Source organism: Aulonocara stuartgranti, assembly GCF_965226115.1.
Source record: "Aulonocara stuartgranti genome assembly, chromosome: 22".
NCBI classification, from domain to species: domain Eukaryota; kingdom Metazoa; phylum Chordata; class Actinopteri; order Cichliformes; family Cichlidae; genus Aulonocara; species Aulonocara stuartgranti.
In genome coordinates this window covers 11778310-11796561 of record NC_138957.1, presented here as the reverse complement: position 1 = coordinate 11796561, position 18252 = coordinate 11778310, and the positions used below count along the sequence as shown (strand labels likewise).

At 43.1% G+C, this 18252-nt stretch overlaps 2 protein-coding genes across 2 annotated transcripts; both read right to left on the bottom strand.

Moving 5' to 3' along the window:
- Nucleotides 1-600: 600 nt before the first annotated feature.
- Nucleotides 601-8902, bottom strand: glmp (glycosylated lysosomal membrane protein). Its single transcript, XM_082522693.1, has 7 exons — nt 8749-8902; nt 4135-4299; nt 2945-3043; nt 2701-2865; nt 2409-2627; nt 1407-1675; nt 601-1327 (listed from the first exon to the last, which is right to left on the bottom strand). The coding sequence occupies exons 1-7, from the start codon at nt 8842-8844 to the stop codon at nt 1153-1155; spliced, it is 1188 nt and encodes a 395-aa protein (XP_082378819.1). The 5' UTR covers nt 8845-8902; the 3' UTR covers nt 601-1152.
- A 2068-nt stretch (nt 8903-10970) lies between these two features.
- On the bottom strand, nt 10971-18006 carry cct3 (chaperonin containing TCP1, subunit 3 (gamma)). The gene is made up of 14 exons (XM_082521390.1): nt 17945-18006; nt 17383-17444; nt 13709-13759; nt 13555-13617; nt 13377-13473; nt 13144-13261; nt 12884-13070; nt 12620-12769; nt 12338-12470; nt 12114-12195; nt 11856-12036; nt 11529-11774; nt 11308-11439; nt 10971-11206 (listed from the first exon to the last, which is right to left on the bottom strand). Exons 1-14 carry the CDS (start codon nt 17970-17972, stop codon nt 11114-11116), a joined length of 1623 nt encoding a protein of 540 aa, XP_082377516.1. The 5' UTR covers nt 17973-18006; the 3' UTR covers nt 10971-11113.
- Nucleotides 18007-18252: the final 246 nt, after the last annotated feature.

Sequence of the window (18252 nt, the reverse complement as noted above, 5' to 3'; positions counted from 1 at the left end):
AGGGGGGATGAGTGAGTGCTTATCAGTGTAAGTGTATGTGTGTGCGTGTCCATAGTTCAGCTTCTTCTGTGGAAGAATCCAGCAGATGGCCGCTCCTCCCTGAGCCGGTTTCTGCTGAAAATTTCTTCCTGTTAAAAGAGTTTTTCCTTTCCACCGCCACACCAAGTGCTTGCTCAAGGATCATCTGATTGTTTAGGTTTTCTCTATTTTATCAAAGGGTCTTTACCTTACAATATGAAGCACCTTGAGGGGACTGTTATAATTATGTTTCTGAGTAAAATCAGCTGCTCTGTTCTCAGCACACCTGTGCATGTCTCTACAACGTGCTGCCAACACCAGCCCATTCATATGAATGTGCTGTAGCCAGACTAATAAATCCTGGGTTGATTTATTAAGCTGATAACCAATTTCATGTGACCTCCTGTCCTGACTGATGATGTTAGATTAGAGAAACCATCTGAAAAAAAAACTTACTTCTTATTACAACTAGGTGTCAAACAAATCCAGGTGAGACATCCTGTAATATGAAAGTTTTTTTTTTTAATTATTAAAAAACACCAGTGACATGTCAGCTGACATCTGATGAAGAAAGAAACTGAATCAGGCAATTCTGATATATTTTATTAACAATCAACTTAACTTTGCTTCTTAGTTTCAAAGTAAAAATTTTAATCGTACATCTTTTAATCTGAAAGTCAAAGACTGGCCCCAAGGTGGCAGACTCTTCATCTGTGAGCAGCTGCTTTAAATGAACCCTTTAGAGTAAGAATATGACATCATCAGAAAGGGACACGAACCTGTCAGGGTTCAGTAACAATGACTGAGGGTTCAGAAAAAGGATATTTTATTTATAAACATTGTATTTTATATGACCTACTGAAAAAGTAAAAGAAAGCTTCAGAATAACCATGAGCATAAGAGCCCACAGGTTTTTCAAGATGGCTGCCAAGTGGTGAGCCTGGAGGTTTGATTCAGGAAGAAATCGATGAGGACAGAGTAAGATCTTATCCAATCACCAATCAAACACATTGACTGTCTTTAAAAACACAAATGGGTACACGGATTCTGCTGTGTGCTGACTGGCTGGAATGTCACTGTGACGTCATCTGTTTCTAAAACATTAAAACTGTCTCTGGCAACGCAGTGAAATGATTAGTTGATTGGCTCGTAGGAGGCTGAGGATGCTCCCTTGCTTTTACGGATGCAGAGCCAGATTCCACCAACCAGCAGGATGATCATGGGAATTCCCAGACCAACTGCCATGATGGCAACAACCAGAGGAGAGAAGGAGTCAACAGGCGGTGACCCAACACCCACCAGCAGTGTCCTGGAGGAGTAAGGAGGAGATGAGAGCTGATCGGCTGAGAGTAAGAGATGAAACAACAAAGAAATAACAACAAGCCTACCAGCTGAGGAAGCGTGTGACGTTGTAGAATGGTTCCCCCGCCAGGCCAAAGCTCACATTCAGTGCCATGCTCTTTGGATCTGAGAAGAAGCCTCGGATCAGACCGGACGAAGCCGTCACCATCGACCCACTCTGAGCCCGCGGCACCGAGTGACGGCATGGCGTGGCATCTTCCATAGCCGGCCGTGCCTGACGGTACGCCACTGGCTTCCACAGTGCATAACCCAGAACATCAGAACTGCCATTCACTGATGACACCCATTGAGAAACCTGAGGGGTCAGAGGTCAATACAGGACATTCAGTCAAACTTTACTCAAACTACATTGTAGACAGAATGAGCAGGACCAGAAACATATGGAAGAAAAATCTAAGTCATACTCCCGCCCACACCAACAGGGCCACTGTCTACAGTAAAAAAAATCTATCGAAATATATTTCTGTGACTCAACATCAAAACCTCATTTGATGTGAGAAAATATTCAAAGATCCAATCTGTGTTTGGCCAACAAGAGAAAACCCATTTTCAGCAGCATTTCAGCAGGATAGAGCACTCTTTTCTTCTGCAGGGAAGCTTAAAACAAGGTGGAGCAAACCTCCAAACCAGCCCCCGAGACTAAAGGAGTCCATCTGCGCACACAACCCTGGATGTGTGCGCAGGGTTGTGTGCACACATCCAGGGTTGTGGCAGGTTATTGGTCGAGTAGGTCGTCACACTGGATGTCCCGCTGAGTTTATGTCTAATCACTGACTGGGTCTGTCGTCAAACAGCACACCATACTCAATTCAGACCACATTAATTCATAATAAAAAATAAATGTAGTTAATGATGGGCCAGATTTCTCATTTTGGGTGGTACATTTATTGAATTTAACATGATATTTAAAGGGTCCTTATCATTCATTGGTTTAGGGATAAGTCTTTTGATGAGGATGATTTCCTCCAAGAAGAAAATAAAATGATGTCAGAACAAGAAGAAGAACATAACGCACAGCACAAAGCTACCTTGAATATCGATGGCGTATACTCATCGTCGATTGATTGGTAAACGTCGACTGTGCTTAAAGGATAAGCTTCCCCTACTGCATGCATCTCCAACAGGAACCTGGACTGAGTGGCTCGGGCCGGTATGCCATCCAACCACACCTCCAACTGGGAAGAGTTAACAGAGTGCAGGAGGTGCGGCCATGCCTCTCCCCGCCCCTCAGAGTCAAAAACCGACAGCTGAAATAAAAATAATGACTGTCAGCGTATCGATCATTTTTGAATACTGATTTCACTGTGCTCGGCAACAGACCTGAAGGCAGAGCGAGCCATTGGTGAAGGAGGCATCGGTGCCACAGAGAAGCGCCATGGGTTCGGACAGGTTGATGGGGTTCCAGGTGAAGTTCTGCAGGTCGTATGGAGGGAAGAGGTCAGAGGTCGGCTCAGCCGTGTCGTTCACATCGTCATACTCCAACAGCTGAGAGAAAAAAAAAGTTTAAGGTTAGATGTATCCAGACATACCCTAAAGATTTAAGGTGGACTGAGCTTGTTCTGACCCGGCTGAAGACGACAGCACTGCTGTACATCAAGCTGCTCTCTGGCTCCACTTTCAGGCTGCCGCTGGTGTTGCGAGCCACAAACTCAGGCCAGTTCACCTGGGACACAAAGCACACCCAAGGTCAGAATATTATGAACAGTCATGTGACTGTCACACATATATCAACATTAGGGTGTCAAGAATGTTACAAACAACAGAAATTACTTAAACTATTTATTTATTTTAATTTTTAATTTAATTACTTTTATTTTATTTTAAAAGGTTGGGCTCAAGTGTTTAGCCCCTTCTTTCGGCAACATTTATCCTCCAGCTGTGAGCCCATAGCCCCACAGCCCCGCCAATGACAGGCTTATGGACAGACCCTGGGGTTCCCAAGAAGTCTCTGTGCCCTCTCAGCTGAGTTCTCCTGATATACTTTCACATTAAAAAGTAAAAAGTCTCAGTAAAAAGGAAATCCTAGGGTCTGCTAATGAAACGTACAAATGCCTGATAAGTGAGAGGAATAAAAGGCACACTGATGTTATCGGCTTGTTAACTGTGGCTCAGTGTGTGGGCAGCAGGACCAAAAAGGACACTGAGTCTGAAGCACACTGGATAATGCAGGACAGGCTCATGTTCCCAGGTTCAGAACTGATTACCTGTACAGTTTGTATGCTCTGACTATGAGCCCCACCCACGATGTGGATCTCAGTTCGTCTATAATTTGGAATTTGGGCCTAATTATTATTTGGTAAATACCTATTCATACATGCGTAAGTGCTTTCTATCTATTATTCACACTCCAATGAACACATCAGAACCAACTTGGGGTCTTTCCCAAGGATATTTAGCAATTAGACTGGAGCAGCCAGGGATCGAACAACCAACCTTCCAATCAGTAGATCCTCTAGCTCAGGAGGTAGAGCAGATCTTCCATCATCTTTTAATCATTATTATTAAGTGAACAGTGTTTGTCAGGGACAGATTGATTAAAATCAATGCAGCTCTTAAGATTAAAATAAATAAATTAAATAAATAAATAAAAATCACCCTCTCAGTAGGCTGAGGCTTTTCATCCATTTTTTCATTTTATCAGAAGTATATTTTTTATTCTCACAAAGCTGGCCGTTCGCACTCGGTTTCACTTGATTGTTTACGCCCTTTCTGAAACATGACATCACACTGAGTTTACCGACTTCCTGTCCATACCTGCACTTCAGAAGAAGTTGAGTTGGTGTGGATGAGCAGCAGCGTTGGCGCCCCCTGGCTACAGAACAGGAAATGCAGCGTGTCATCGTCTCCCACGGCTCTCACATGCAGCAGGTCACCAGCTTGAGGGGTTGAATGTGAGCTGGGGTATAACTGCATTGAAATCTGCAAGACAGAAGAAGCAAACCTACTCAGAGCATTTCATCTTTTCTACAGCCATTGGTCTCATCTTGCTGAATATTTTTTTCCCTTTATTGAATAGTACTGAGTACAAAAAAGGGCTTTTTTTTTTTTAGCAAAAATGTTCATTAAATTATGCAAACAGCAAAAGATATAAAAAAAAAAAAAATCACTATGGGATAAAACCATGGAAGGCCCAATTTATTTTGTTTTTGATTATTTCATTTAAGTGTAAAAAAGAAATTGTAATTTTGATGAGATAAACATCTGTGCCGATTATGGCCTGGAAGTTCCGAGCTCAAAATGGGAGACACCCCCTGGGGTGCTGGAGAAAGGCCGAGGTAAGATCCTGTGGCACTTCCAGATACAGACAGACAAAATGGTGGTGGCTCCCCAACCAGACATAGTGGTGGTAGACAAACTGAAGAAAACGGCCATAGTGATAGATGTAGCGATACCGAATGAAAGCAACATAAGGGAGAAGGAACATGAGAAGCTGCAGGAGTACCAAGGGCTCAGAGAAGAGCTCGAGAAGATGTGGACGGTGAAGTTAACAGTCATCCCGGTGGTAATCGGAGAACTAGGTGCATTGACTCCCAAGCTAGACTAGGGGATCCAGCAGATCCCAGGAACGACATCCGAGATATCTGTCCAGAAGAGCGCAGTCCTAGGAACAGCTAAGATACTGTGCAGGATCCTCAGCGTCCGCATCACTGTTTTATTTGTGCCGCTCCAAAAACTTGTTTGTTAGTGCCTTCATTGTTTTAACACACAAAACAAAACAACCAACTACACTAGTCAACACAACACATTAACTACACACTCCAAATATGCCACATCTTAGAAATCTCTCACATCTCAAATTCAGTATCCGATGGCGCGATATGGCAGCCTGTCCCAGGGCAGCTGTGGCTACAACGGTAGCTGCCTCCACCAGTGTGTGAATGTGAGAGTGAATGAATAGTGGAATTGTAACGCGCTTTGGGTGCCTTGAAAAGCGCTGTATAAATCCAATCCATTATTATTATTATTATTATTATTATTATTATTATTTCTCTTTCGCTCGCTCTCTCACCTCCGTCACTCCCCTCTTCCTAAACAACTAAACCCCACGTGGTGCCATATAATTTTTTTTTATGGTCGACGTGGTACATTTTTCGACCAATAGGAAAGGGTTTTCTTTTTTGCACTGTGCTTAGACATTTTTTACCGTTTTATTCGCACACTGAACATGATGATAGTATTCAGTAAAGAGCATTGTGTATATATACACAGAATATATTCTTTTATCATAACTCTGGTTTATTACTGCTATATAGTTTGAAGTCCGAAGTTTCAACACAAGTTGAAATGGATACTCATCATTCTTTGCTGCCATGTCATCTGAAATCGGTCATGTGATTTGGATTTGCATGTCCGTTGACCCCAGAGGGTTAATACCACTCACCTTCGTTCCATTTCCAGAGTGTAACAGTCAAACCACCTGTGTTAAAATCTAAAAATGCCCATGGTGTTGATTCAAAATGTGATCTAGCACAATTATGGCCATCGGTTGCTACTGAAAACAAGAAATAAAGCCAGTCCGCGCTATGGACTGAACCATTTTTTAATGGTGGAGGGGGGTTACACTATGCAATATATTCAGTTTTAGAATTTATATTCAATGTTAATAGTAGGTAGATCCACGCATTAATGGCTGAAAGCTCCGCCTCCCATTCTACTTGTAAATAATCTAGGAAGCACAAGTAAGCCACAGTCTGTAGGATGACATGGTACTATAAGGTCATTAAGAAGAGTCCTTATTATTCAAGACCGTGTAGCATGTGAGGAGCAGGATTTTCAATTCAATTCTGGATTTAACAGGGAGCCAGTGAAGGGAAGCCAATATAGAAGAAATATGCTCTCTTTCTAGTCTCGGTCAGCACTCTTACTGCAGCATTTTGGATCAACTGAAGGTTTTTCTGGGAGTTTTTAGGACATCTTGAGAATAACGAATTACAGTAGTCTAGCCCAGAAGTAATAAATGCATGAACAAGTTTTTCAGCATCTCTGAGACATGGTATTTCTGATTTTAGAGATATTGCACAAATCAGAAAGTATTTATACATATTTGTTTAATATGTGCATTAAAGAACATGTCCTGGCCAAAAATGACTCCAAGGTTCCTCACAGCGTTACTGGAGGCCAAGGTAATGGCATCCAGAGTAGTCATCTGGTTAGATACCATGTTTTCAGATTTTCAGGGCCAAGTGCAATAACCTCAGTTTTATCTGAATTTACAAGCAGAAAATCAAATCAAATCAAATCACTTTTATTGTCACATCACATGTGCAGGTACATTGGTACAGCACATGTGAGTGAAATTCTTGTGTGCGAGCTTCACAAGCAACAGAGTTGTGCAAAATACAATAATGTAAACAAGCAAAATACAAGAATGGCTACATCTGAAACTAATAAATATATGTACAATATATAATAGTATATGCATTTCTGGATGTGTATACTAAATATTTTTCTACGTGTGTGTGTGTGTGTGTGTGTGTGTACATATTTTACAAATTAAATAGAGTAAACAATAAATAAAATATATAAAATAAAATATACAGAGTGAGACATGTGCAAAACAGTGGCGTTACTGTACAGTAACGTAAATTAGAGATCATCCAGGTCTCTATGTCTTTTAGATATTCCTGCAGTATAATTAATTGGTTATCTGCCTTCATGGATAGATAAAGTTGGGTGTCATCTGCATAATGTTAAAAATGTATATTAACACCTACAGCATGCGCTAATCACTGTAATAAAATATTATTGTCAACAATATTGAATAAAGGACTGAGGCCTAGCAGGAAAGGCACAGAATGAGTCCACTGTCAGAGGCAATAAGACACAAAGATTGTAACCTTTGCCACTTCTTTACTGTGATAAGCCCTGAAATCTGACTGAAACTACAACTACTGTTTAAAACATTTTGGAGATAAAAGGAAGGTTGGAAAATGGCCTGTAATTAGCTAACACAGCGGGTCGAAAGATGGCTTTTTAAGTAATGGTGTACCTACTGCCAGCTTGAAGGCCTGTGGTTTGCTGATTATATTTAAAATTGAAACATTAATTAATGATAGAAGCAATCATGTAGGAATGGGGTCTAAAAGACATGTTGGTGGTTTGGAAAAAGTAATTACTGAAGTTAACTCAGAAAAAGGAAAAAAAGAATAAATATCAGTGGCAGTGAAAGTAGCTGTACGTGTTACGTCCGTGAGATGATTATGAGTACATTTAAAATTATTTTAACTGTAGGACAAGCAGTTAAGGAAGTTTCATTAAGAAAAGAAAAACCTGATAGGTGTCTCCCTAAAAGTTGATTCTGTTTATCTGGACGTGGCATTTCAGTGGGAGAAACGTTTCGTCACTCATCCAAGTGACTTCTTCAGTCTCAGCTGTCTGCAGGTTTCGCCAATCTTACAAACAGTACATTTGCATAATGACTGAAACTAGCCCACTGAAAGAACAATGGGCTGGGAGGTCAGTTCCCTGATCATTAATATGTAAATTCTCATGACCATTAATCAGCAACCACTGATCAGTGGACACTTATCAAAGGGACCATGAGTACCACTCACAAAGAGTTGGGGAATGGCTGCAATCACTGCATTGTAAGATGGCAAAAGATGTACCCTTAGCCCCCCTCTTGGATTCAGAGATGGCCTTTCCCTTTTCACATAAACTACACAAAGACACAGCCTTAAGAAACAAGTGCGCCTCAACTGTTTAATACTCCTGACACATACAGGATCACTATGGGATTTCACTTAGGCAATGGTTGTCCTTCTCTACTGGATCCGCTGGAGCTTTCTTTAGGTGCCTTCCTAGCTTGATCCCATTTATCAATGGCTTTTGATCAGTGGGCTTTGAGCAGTTGTTGTTGATCAATGGTCATGAGATTAAAAACCAAGGAACTGACCTCACAGCCCATGACTTGCCACTGGTGCTAGTTTCAGTCATTATGCAAATGTACTGTTTAAGGTTGGGGAAACCTGCAGACAGCTGAGACTGAAGAAGTCACTTGGATGAGTGACGAAACGTTTCTCCCACTGAAAACGTCCAGATGAACAAAATCAAACTTTCTGAGATTTATTTACCTTGATGATTGAGCATGCATCAAGACTGATAGATGTCTCAGTTACTGAAAGGATTCCAACTGCTCTCTGATTGGAGGACCACATGCGGTTCTACCCGCTGCGCCTCTTTACGACTCTATTCAAAACAATCGGGAAACAGCTAATCGATCACACGATACAACCTTAATCCCGGGTCTATAGCCCTCAGCTGAGCTGAGCAGCTACCAAACAAGCCTCCGTCACTTCCGGCTTCCCCTTCTGGCCCTCACGCTCTCAGCCGGTTCGGAGCCGGTTCCGGCTTCACCTGTGAACTCACCTGTCTGCGTCCGGGCTCCGCGGAGCACGTTACAGTGACGATCCACAGCACGAGAACCACGTACAGTCCGCCACTCCACGCGCTCCCCGCTGCCATCGTCTCTGCTCGGTCTTTGATCACATGATCCGCTGGTTCCCTGAAGTCAGCTGACCTGGCTGCTCGTAGTGTCAGAAAGAGATCAGCCAACCAGAGCTGAGCTCAGACTAACCCAGTCATGGGCTGAACTGCGCAGGCAGCAGGTTTATCTCACAGCTTTAAGTTTGTCGATCCTGAGTCGAAACTCCGGCTTTTTTGTTTCAGTCAGAGTTTCAGCTCTGTGAAACTGACCAAAGGCTTATACTGCAGAGTTAACCCCGGGTTTTCTGCACTACGACCGTGGTTCACTTTTTATATATGAATTATACTTCTGCATCAGATCATTGTAACTTACGCCATTTTGCTGTTTCATAATTTAATGAACATGTTTGCTAACCCCCCCTCTTTTCAAACTTTCTTTATTTGAACATAGAGCACAATCATACATAAGAAAGTCCAATCTGGGTGCAGAGTGCTTTCTTTATTCTTTATTTTGTTTAAGAATCAAACTGTGTACAGACAATGGAAACATTAAAGGGAAGAGGCAGAATTTTGCAACACAAAGCCAGAATCTCAAAGCAACTGAGACTAGACCAGCAGCTGCAGAGGCTGCACCTATGACTCCACTTTTATATCCATCTTTGTCGGCAAACTCACCTCCACCATATCAAGGTACAACTTTTGAGCAACTACATTGAGGCAACAAAGAATCCCAGAAAAAGAAAAAAATGTACAACTGGCTAAAGCAACATGAGATTTCAAAACAAACCAGAAAAGATAGAAGAAGCAAGAAGAAGAATCACCTTAGGTCTGTGGGAATGTAAGTGAATGGGAGATTTCCTGGAACCTTGAAAGGAAAACTTCTAAACGAGGACAAAACTGCTGATTGAGAGAGGACTCTGAAAGAGAGTACTGTTATTCTGAATCTCTATCATCAGAAGAGGATGAAGAGGAGGGAGCTGCCTTACCATGAAAATATTATACAAGATCTCAGACACAGATTGAACAACAAGCTTGGAGCTTTCTTCCCAAAATACAGATGCCATTGGGAACTGCACCCACTGGCCAGCTTGTGTATAATCCTTTTAGCCACTGCAACACGAAAGGACTAATTGCCAAACTCCCACCTTTGACAGGAGGAGCTTCAGCTTGGATTTCAGCTCTGAAAGACAACACAGCTGGAGAAATGCATGCCATGCATTGAAGGAGTTGATGTGACCACGAGATTGATGTTGGATGAAGGCATTTCACTCAGAGTGCGGCGACAACTTCAGTCAATTTAGAAATGGACGTGGCAGCACCTTAGTCACCTATCCAAGAACTATAGATTTGAGAACAGAGAGTAGATTCATCCAACTAGGTTTAGATTTATGCCAGGCAAACCATTTAAACCCCATTCTGCACCTTTTAGATATGTTTGTTGTTAATAAAATCTCATTACAAGCTAATTAAAAATCACCTCGTATCATCGCATAGTCAGTGGTGAATTCTGTCTACAGTTCCCTTATTACAATTGATGTCTGATGCAAAAAAATATGTTTTTGTTCATTGTTGTACCCATAAATAAATGTTAATTAGAATGGATGTTAAAAATATTCAAAACACAGGGAACCAAATGTCCATCTTTATCTGCCTTGTCACACACAAGCTTTTTTTGTTGGTCCTTAACAAACAGAAAAACAGCCTTCCACTTAATGGAGTCCTTACGTCCTCTTGTTTTAAAAGAAATAAATGAAATATAAGTTTTTAACTGAAAGACAGAACGCATTACAAAACAGTCTTTGAAAAAGTTAATGGAGATGGGAGTAAAAAAGTTTGATGCAGAAGTCTTCTGTGTGTTTGTTTCAACTTCAACTATCAGCCCATATCTGAATTAACTTTATTCATTCCTATTCCTTATTGCCTTCCATGTAATTAAGCTTTCCTTCCTAGCCTCGTCAAATCTCAGCCACGGTGCCTTTTTGTGTTTCTCAGTCCCTGGATGTATGGCAGGCTAGCTTATGTTAAAAGTTCTCTTGTATAATAAATACCGATTCGACAGCTAAGCATGTAAAGACAGAGATAATTGTAAGCTTCTTTGTTGGCAGAATGAAAAATAAACCTAAACCAGGTTTACAATCTCATAAAAAACATAAAAGTACATCACGCAGGTTTCAAAGGTAACTTTATTAACTGTTGTTACAGTTCACTGAGTCAACTAGTCCCCATCCATACACACAAACACACACACGCACACACACAGAGGAAGAGAGACTGACGTGGATCTAGAGTGATGCGGACAGATGTGGGTCTACTCAGCTCCCTGTCCTCCCATCTGCTCCTCTTTGTTCTTCTTCTTGTGACCAGAGACGATGTCATCAATACGCAGCAACAAGATGGCCGTCTACAAACACAGCAGTATCATCAGTATCAATCACACTACTGATCAGTAATCATTGATATCAATCACACATCAGGATGTACTGCTGTGTGGGAAGTTCTGACCTCGACGGCGGTCTTGTAGGTCTGAGCTTTGACAGCGAATGGCTCCCAGATCCCAAGAGCTGACATGTCGGACAGACAGCCACTCTCACCGTCCACACCCCAACACACACTGTTATCCTGAGTGTGTTTGGCCTGAACACACACACACAAATACAAACAACTGACTTCTCAACAACACACACGTTAAATAAAGTTTTATTGCTGTTACCTCATTTGCTTACCCTCAGTGATGTCAGAACGCGGATGGTGGAGGCACCACAGTTCTGGATCAATGTTCGGGGGATAACCTCGAGCGCCTGAGCTACAGCACGGTATGGCCACTGTTCGACACCGGTGAGAGCACGGGAACGCTCCGTCAGGTGCTTCGACACCGCCATCTCCACTGCGCCACCGCCTGGCAACAGGAAGGGGTCGAGCAACACATTACGGCACACCTGCATGGCGTCCTGCAGGTTCCTCTCCACTTCCTGTGGACAGAGACAGTGTTAACCAATCCTTGGATTTACCAATCACCTCACTGACTGATTGATTGATCGACCACCGCTCACCGCCAAGATCTCCTTGCTTGCCCCCCTCAGCAAGATGGTGCAGGCTTTGGGGTCTTTGCACTCAGTGATGAAGGTAAAGTACTCATCTCCGATCTTCTTCACCTCAAACAGCCCAGCTCCAACGCCCATGTCCTCCTCACGCAGCTCGTCCGTCCGACTCACAATCCGGGCGCCGCACGCCCTGAGAGAGAAACAGTTATTTACAGCTCGCTAAAACTTCCTGTCTGAGGAGCAGAACGCTGATTGGCTGCTGCGTACCTCGCAATGCGGTTATTGTCAGTCTTCCTGACGCGACGGATGGCGGTGATGTTAGCTTTCACCAGGTAATGTTGAGCGAGATCTGACAGGAAACGGGAAGTAAATGCTACGCTGTTATTTTGTTTCAGGCATTGACCTCAGAGGACTTTCCCTTCACGTTTGTTCACCATCTTGGTGCTCTGCACCAGCTCCACTCTCTCTGCTGAGCTGCAGCTGACATGTACCTGAGATCCCCTTCTCGGTGAAGAGCAAGTCTGGTTTGAGGCGGATGATGTCCTCACAGAGTTGCTGGATGTACTCTTCCTCCATCTGCAGGATCCGGGCAAAGTCTTCCTCCTTACTGATCTCGATATCTGTCTGCAGGGGGCGGAGCCACAGACAAACATTAACACAAGTAACACACACACGCAAACAAGTGTAACTACCTCTGTCTGTCTGTGTGTGTGTGTGTGTGTGTGTGTGTGTGTGTGTGTGTGTGTGTGTGTGTGTGTGTGTGTGTATATCACCTGACTCTCTCCTTTCTTGTACTCAAGCGAGCAATCGAGCAAGACAATTCGTGGGTTCTTGATCATCCTCTTCATCCTTGGGTGCGTCACATCTTTGTTGATCATGACTCCTCTCAGCACGCATGAGTCCTCGATGATTCCACCAGGAACCTGTATGCAGCACACCATCATTGGAAACGGGACAGATAAAACTTTATTAACAAACAACCTGAAGGCAGGCGAGCCAACCCTAGTTTAAAGCGACTGGCCCACAGTGATTCGTACCTTCTCCACCTTGGCGTACTTCTTGATGTCAATCTCTTTGCGACCGCTCTCCTCCAGTTCCACAGTGCGCACGGCGTCCAGCGCAATGTTACAGGCCAGCTCAGACCAGCGGCTCAGAGCTTTGGTGTTAATGGCTGAGTGGACAATCTTCAGCATCATGGAGCGGTCTGACGTGTCCACAGGGGTGCTAGGAGGGGAGGGGGCAAAGTTACACATAGCATAGGACATGGCAACTTCATCGCAGCTGGAACAGCTGTTACCTGATCTCCTTCAGGGTGTCCAACATGTCCTCCAGCGCCCGGCGGTAAGCACTGATGATCACAGTCGGATGCATCTGCTGCTCCAGAAACTGCTCAGCCACTGCCAGCATCTCACCGGCTGAAGGTCACACAGGTGACAGGGAGAGAGAGGGGGGAGAGAGAGACAAAGACAGGTTTTAGATCAACTGAGAGATCGTGTGATTGTGTGCCACGTTTCTCGTCCTCTTCCTCACCCAGTATGATGACCGAGGTGGTTCCATCTCCCACCTCCTCATCCTGTGTACGGCTGATTTCAATCATCGACTTCGCTGCTGGGTGCTGTACCTGGATCTGTTGCCAAGGAAATGCAGCAGGTGAGGAATCACACGTCTGATTAGATGTTGAATGAGTGTGAGCGTGTGAGTGACTGACCTCTCTGAGGATGGCATTTCCATCATTGGTCATCACGATTCCTCCAGTGGGATCAAGCAGCATCTACATATACACAAACACACACAGGGGCACATGTTAGCATATTAGCATGCCGACAACACTTCTCTTGCTGTGCATGTGCAGAGGGTCTGACCTTCATCATGGCCCTTGGGCCAAGGCAGGTCCTGATGACATCAGCGATGGTCTGAAACGCACAAAGAGATCAAGGGGTCAATCGATCACTCAATCAATCCCAGCGGGTCAGATCAATAGTTCCTATCACCTGTAAGGTTATGGTGAGTCTGTGCTCACGACCCACTGGGGATCTCAGAGTTAGCATGTCATCTGTAACATGTTTCAAAGAGCCAGGTGTACAACTGCTTATTGATTATTATTTAGTCATGCTGATCACACTGGTCTGTGTTAATATGATCAGATTTTATCTGTCACACACAATTTGAGTTCATTTATCCTCCTGCAGTGAATCTATGTAGAGCACTGAGAGACCAGAATGCCAATATTCTGCCAGGATAACTAAAAGTCAATAAAAGCTGGAGCTTCAGCAGGTTGTGTGTGTGTGACAATGGTCAATAATGGAGCACACAGGAGCTGGCTCTTTGCTGAGATGTTTGTGATGGTACTCCTGGTCCTTGAGCAGCACCTGGACCAGCCTGAACCGGTCTAGTTATGTGCCGACTCAGTCTCTGAGCATCACCTTTTTGCTTTCTGTGCCACAGCCAGTCCGGCATTCAGAGGAAACACACAGCTCCCCGTTAGTGTCTGACGCTGTTAGCAGAATGAAACCCGTGTACACATTGTTTCAGACTGAACTATCAGCCAATCAGTGAACATGATTATGTCACTGTCAGCACTGTAAACTGCTCTCTGCAGGTGTTTCTTAGGTAAGCCATCAGTGTGCACAGGCTGTGTGTAACACACTAAAATCTAAATCTGAGTTTGACCCGTTCTGCACAAACTCTCTGCTGGTAGGGCTGCTCGATTATGGCAAAAATGATAATCACGATTATTTTCACTGAAATTGAGATCTCGATTATTTGACGATATTTATTTAACCCTTTAAGACCTACTATAGAACCAAATCCGCCAGAGCTCATATTATTTTTTTACATGTTGTAGTGCCATTTGTGGGAGCATTTTAATTTGCTATGCAACTGTTATAGCCCATATTTTAATAATATGTATGCATTAAGTCCATAGTAACTACATTAATTGCAAAAAAGTGCAATAAACTACAAAAAAAAATTGAAAATCGTTTTTGTTTTTTTTACATATATTTCTACTTGGAGAAATTTAAGAGGTTTATCCCTCAAAACTTTAAATACAAAAAAGTTGCAAAAAATAGTTTACAACAACAGGAAATTTATTTTGAGTGTCTTCATAGTTTTATTTTGGAGATACACCAATTTTTATATACACTGCAGGAAAAACGAAAAAACAATCCTATGATGCAAATTTGCAAAGAAAACAGCAGGTGCATCAAAATAAACTATTTCCAGCACTGCAATTCGAGTTCTAAGCATCACAGAAACTATTCAGAAAAGTCAAACATGACCAGTATAGGCTTTTAAGGCCTACAAGTAAAAAACTACAATTTCCGCGAAAATGACATCACTTCCGGTTTTGAGCAGGAAATAGCGGACATGTGATAGTTCGCGCTGACGCCTGTTTCACTGTGGGAAGCGTTACGAACAGCTGATCGGATCGGCAAAGCGTGTTTCTGGAATATTATGTTTTTGTTGCTGCAAGTGCTTTTTATGCAATTTTTGCAAAGCTTTATGTGGAAGGAAACCGTGACCGAGGACAAGCTGATGGCATCAGATGTAAGTACAACTCCTCCGGTTTATTGCACTAGCTTACACGGTTCCGGTTCTACAGGGATTTAAAAATAGTTACACAAAACGGAGCGTGCTGCTCTGACCGGCTTTAAAAGGTTACCAATGACTTTAAAAAAATAATATAAAATAGTGTGCAACACCACTGAAGTTTTTTTTTTACCTCTCTTTTCAGCCAACGGCAGTCACTCTCCTCTCCAAATAACTTCTGCTTAGCTTTCCGAGCTTTCGATCAGCGGTCTCCAACCTTTTTTGCGCCACGGACGGTTTATGCCCGACAATATTTTCACGGACCGGCCTTTAAGGTGTCGCGGATAAACGAGGGAGGGGCTAATAATCGGCTCAGTCATTTTTAATGATCGTTGAAAGATATTTCAGACATGGCGGGGATATATTTTATTATTCTAATGCCCTTCTCTCACTTTGCATCTGGTGTCTGGTCCTGGAACAGCCCAAGTCATTTCAGAAGGAGCTTGGCATGGCTGAAAGCTGTAATCGTGATTAAAATTCGATTAATTGAGCAGCCCTATCTGCTGGTCTGTAGGGTTGTTATGTACGCACACACGCACACAACTAACACATTCATATATGGTAAATGGCCTGTATTTATATAGCGCTTTACTAGTCCCTAAGGACCCCAAAGCGCTTTACATATCCAGTCATCCACCCATTCACACACACATTCACACACTGGTGATGGCAAGCTACATTGTAGCCACAGCCACCCTGGGGCGCACTGACAGAGGCGAGGCTGCCGGACACTGGCGCCACCGGGCCCTCTGACCACCACCAGTAGGCAACGGGTGAAGTGTCTTGCCCAAGGACACAACAACCAAGGCTGTCCAAGCCGGGGCTCGAACCGGCAACCTTCCGATTACAAGGCGAACTCCCAACTCTTGAGCCACGATCGCCCCACGATATAGTGTAGGACTGTCAGAAATCTTCATCAGACAGTAACATTTACCTTACTGATAAGTGCATTTTTAACCAATTTGTTTTTGCATTTAGGACAATGTTTTATATAAAAACAATTTAATACCGCATGTGAATGCACTACACATCCTTTGGCAGATGTTTTCTGCAGCTTCTAAACAGAAAGCTAACAAAGCACACAAATTTAAACACCTTTTTTATCTTCTTCAAATTTTACTCTTCTTCATTTATGAGCAAATATATGTATAAATTCAATGACTAAATAATCATAAACACTTGGGTAAAGCTATTCATTATTTTAGTAACTGAGTATTCTATTAATTGCTCGGTGACAAATAAACACGTTCATCCTATTAATTACTAATATTAAATATTCAGGAGATTAAATCTTAGAAATGTATACAATCAGTTTAAACAGCTGTCCAAACACAATGCTTTTATTTTAGTTAAAAAAAAAACAACAAAAAACTCTATCCAAGCTATGACAGGGTGAAAGGATGGGGACACACTGCATAGGTACTATGGGTTCTACATAGAACCAAGCTAAAAGCATGAGTAGAGGAGCAGAGGAGGCCCTGGCTAACCCAGGCTACTGTCACTGGTGGATTTCCTCAATTAGCCAGACCTGAGGTTTTTTGCTCAGACACAGAACATAATGTTTGTTTGCCTTCTGTGAGTGCACTTGGACACAGCTGCTTATTAAGTAACTAACCAATAACTTTAAGGACAGTGTGAAGCTCATCAAGAAGCTCATTGTGCTATGAGACCAATCCGGTCATGATTCTATTTTTTTTACCCAGCCCAGCTCCTACAAGAAGAGGAGCAGGCCAAGACTGACTACAACCAACAGCTGGAGCACCTGCCAGATTGGACATGTCAGTTACCACGGTAACAAATTTGATAGGCAAGATATATGTCAGCAGTGGTGCGGGGACCGCTGTGCACAGCACCAACACATCGTCTGGATCACAAAGCAGGTTATTCAGTTTGTGACCTAAAGGGCACAGAAGGAAGTGAGCAGAGCCTTGTAGAACAAACGCACCTTTGCTGCATTGATGTTCCCGGTCTGGACTTTACGTCCAGACTCCCTCTTCACGTTCTGGTCTGCAGAGACACAAACACACACAGAAGTTACTGCCCGCATACACGCAGTGCTGTTACTCTTTATTCTTATTCGTACAGTGATGATCCGTTTTCAATAGGCAGAGGTTCCGCCTGAAAAAGAAAACGATCAGTACTGATGATGACTCTTCTCTCTGGATCAATCACAATGATCAGAAACACAATGACATGTTCCTAATGACATAATCAATAAGTGAGTTCACACTAACACAGGTGGAGGATTCCACCTTCACTCCATCACATGAACGCCTGATTTTAGCCTCAAAGGAACCGTTAGCCTGCTAGCTCCGTGTTCATGCTGAGTAACGGGTTAGCTTAAGTTAGCCTATCATCCATCTGCTAACCGGGCTAACATGCTAACGCCGGCCGCGCCCCGCTTTGTGCGTCTCTGGGTTGTTAGCGGATCGAAGGCAGTTCCGAACGGCCTGCGTACGGTTGTCGGTGGTTTTGTAAAAGCTTTGGAGGAAAATAAGAATACTCACTGAGCACTAAAACCTGCTGGCCGATCATTTTCACAGCGCGTGCCGGACAACAGCCTGGAAGCTTCTGGGTGGCACGAGGAGAGAGGAAGGCTCCACCTACAGGGGCGGGCAAACAGCCCGGGTCCGACTAATCAGAGAGAACATTACGTGACAGATAGGCAGATCCACCAATAAACTGAATGAGGCAAAAGGGTCGCCCTTTCATATGGAGACTAAAATCAGCCTTTAGTTTCATATTATTTCCGTGTATTAAAAACTATTTCCGCTAAAAATAGAGCAGCTTCTACAATAAGCACCATCAGAATTCA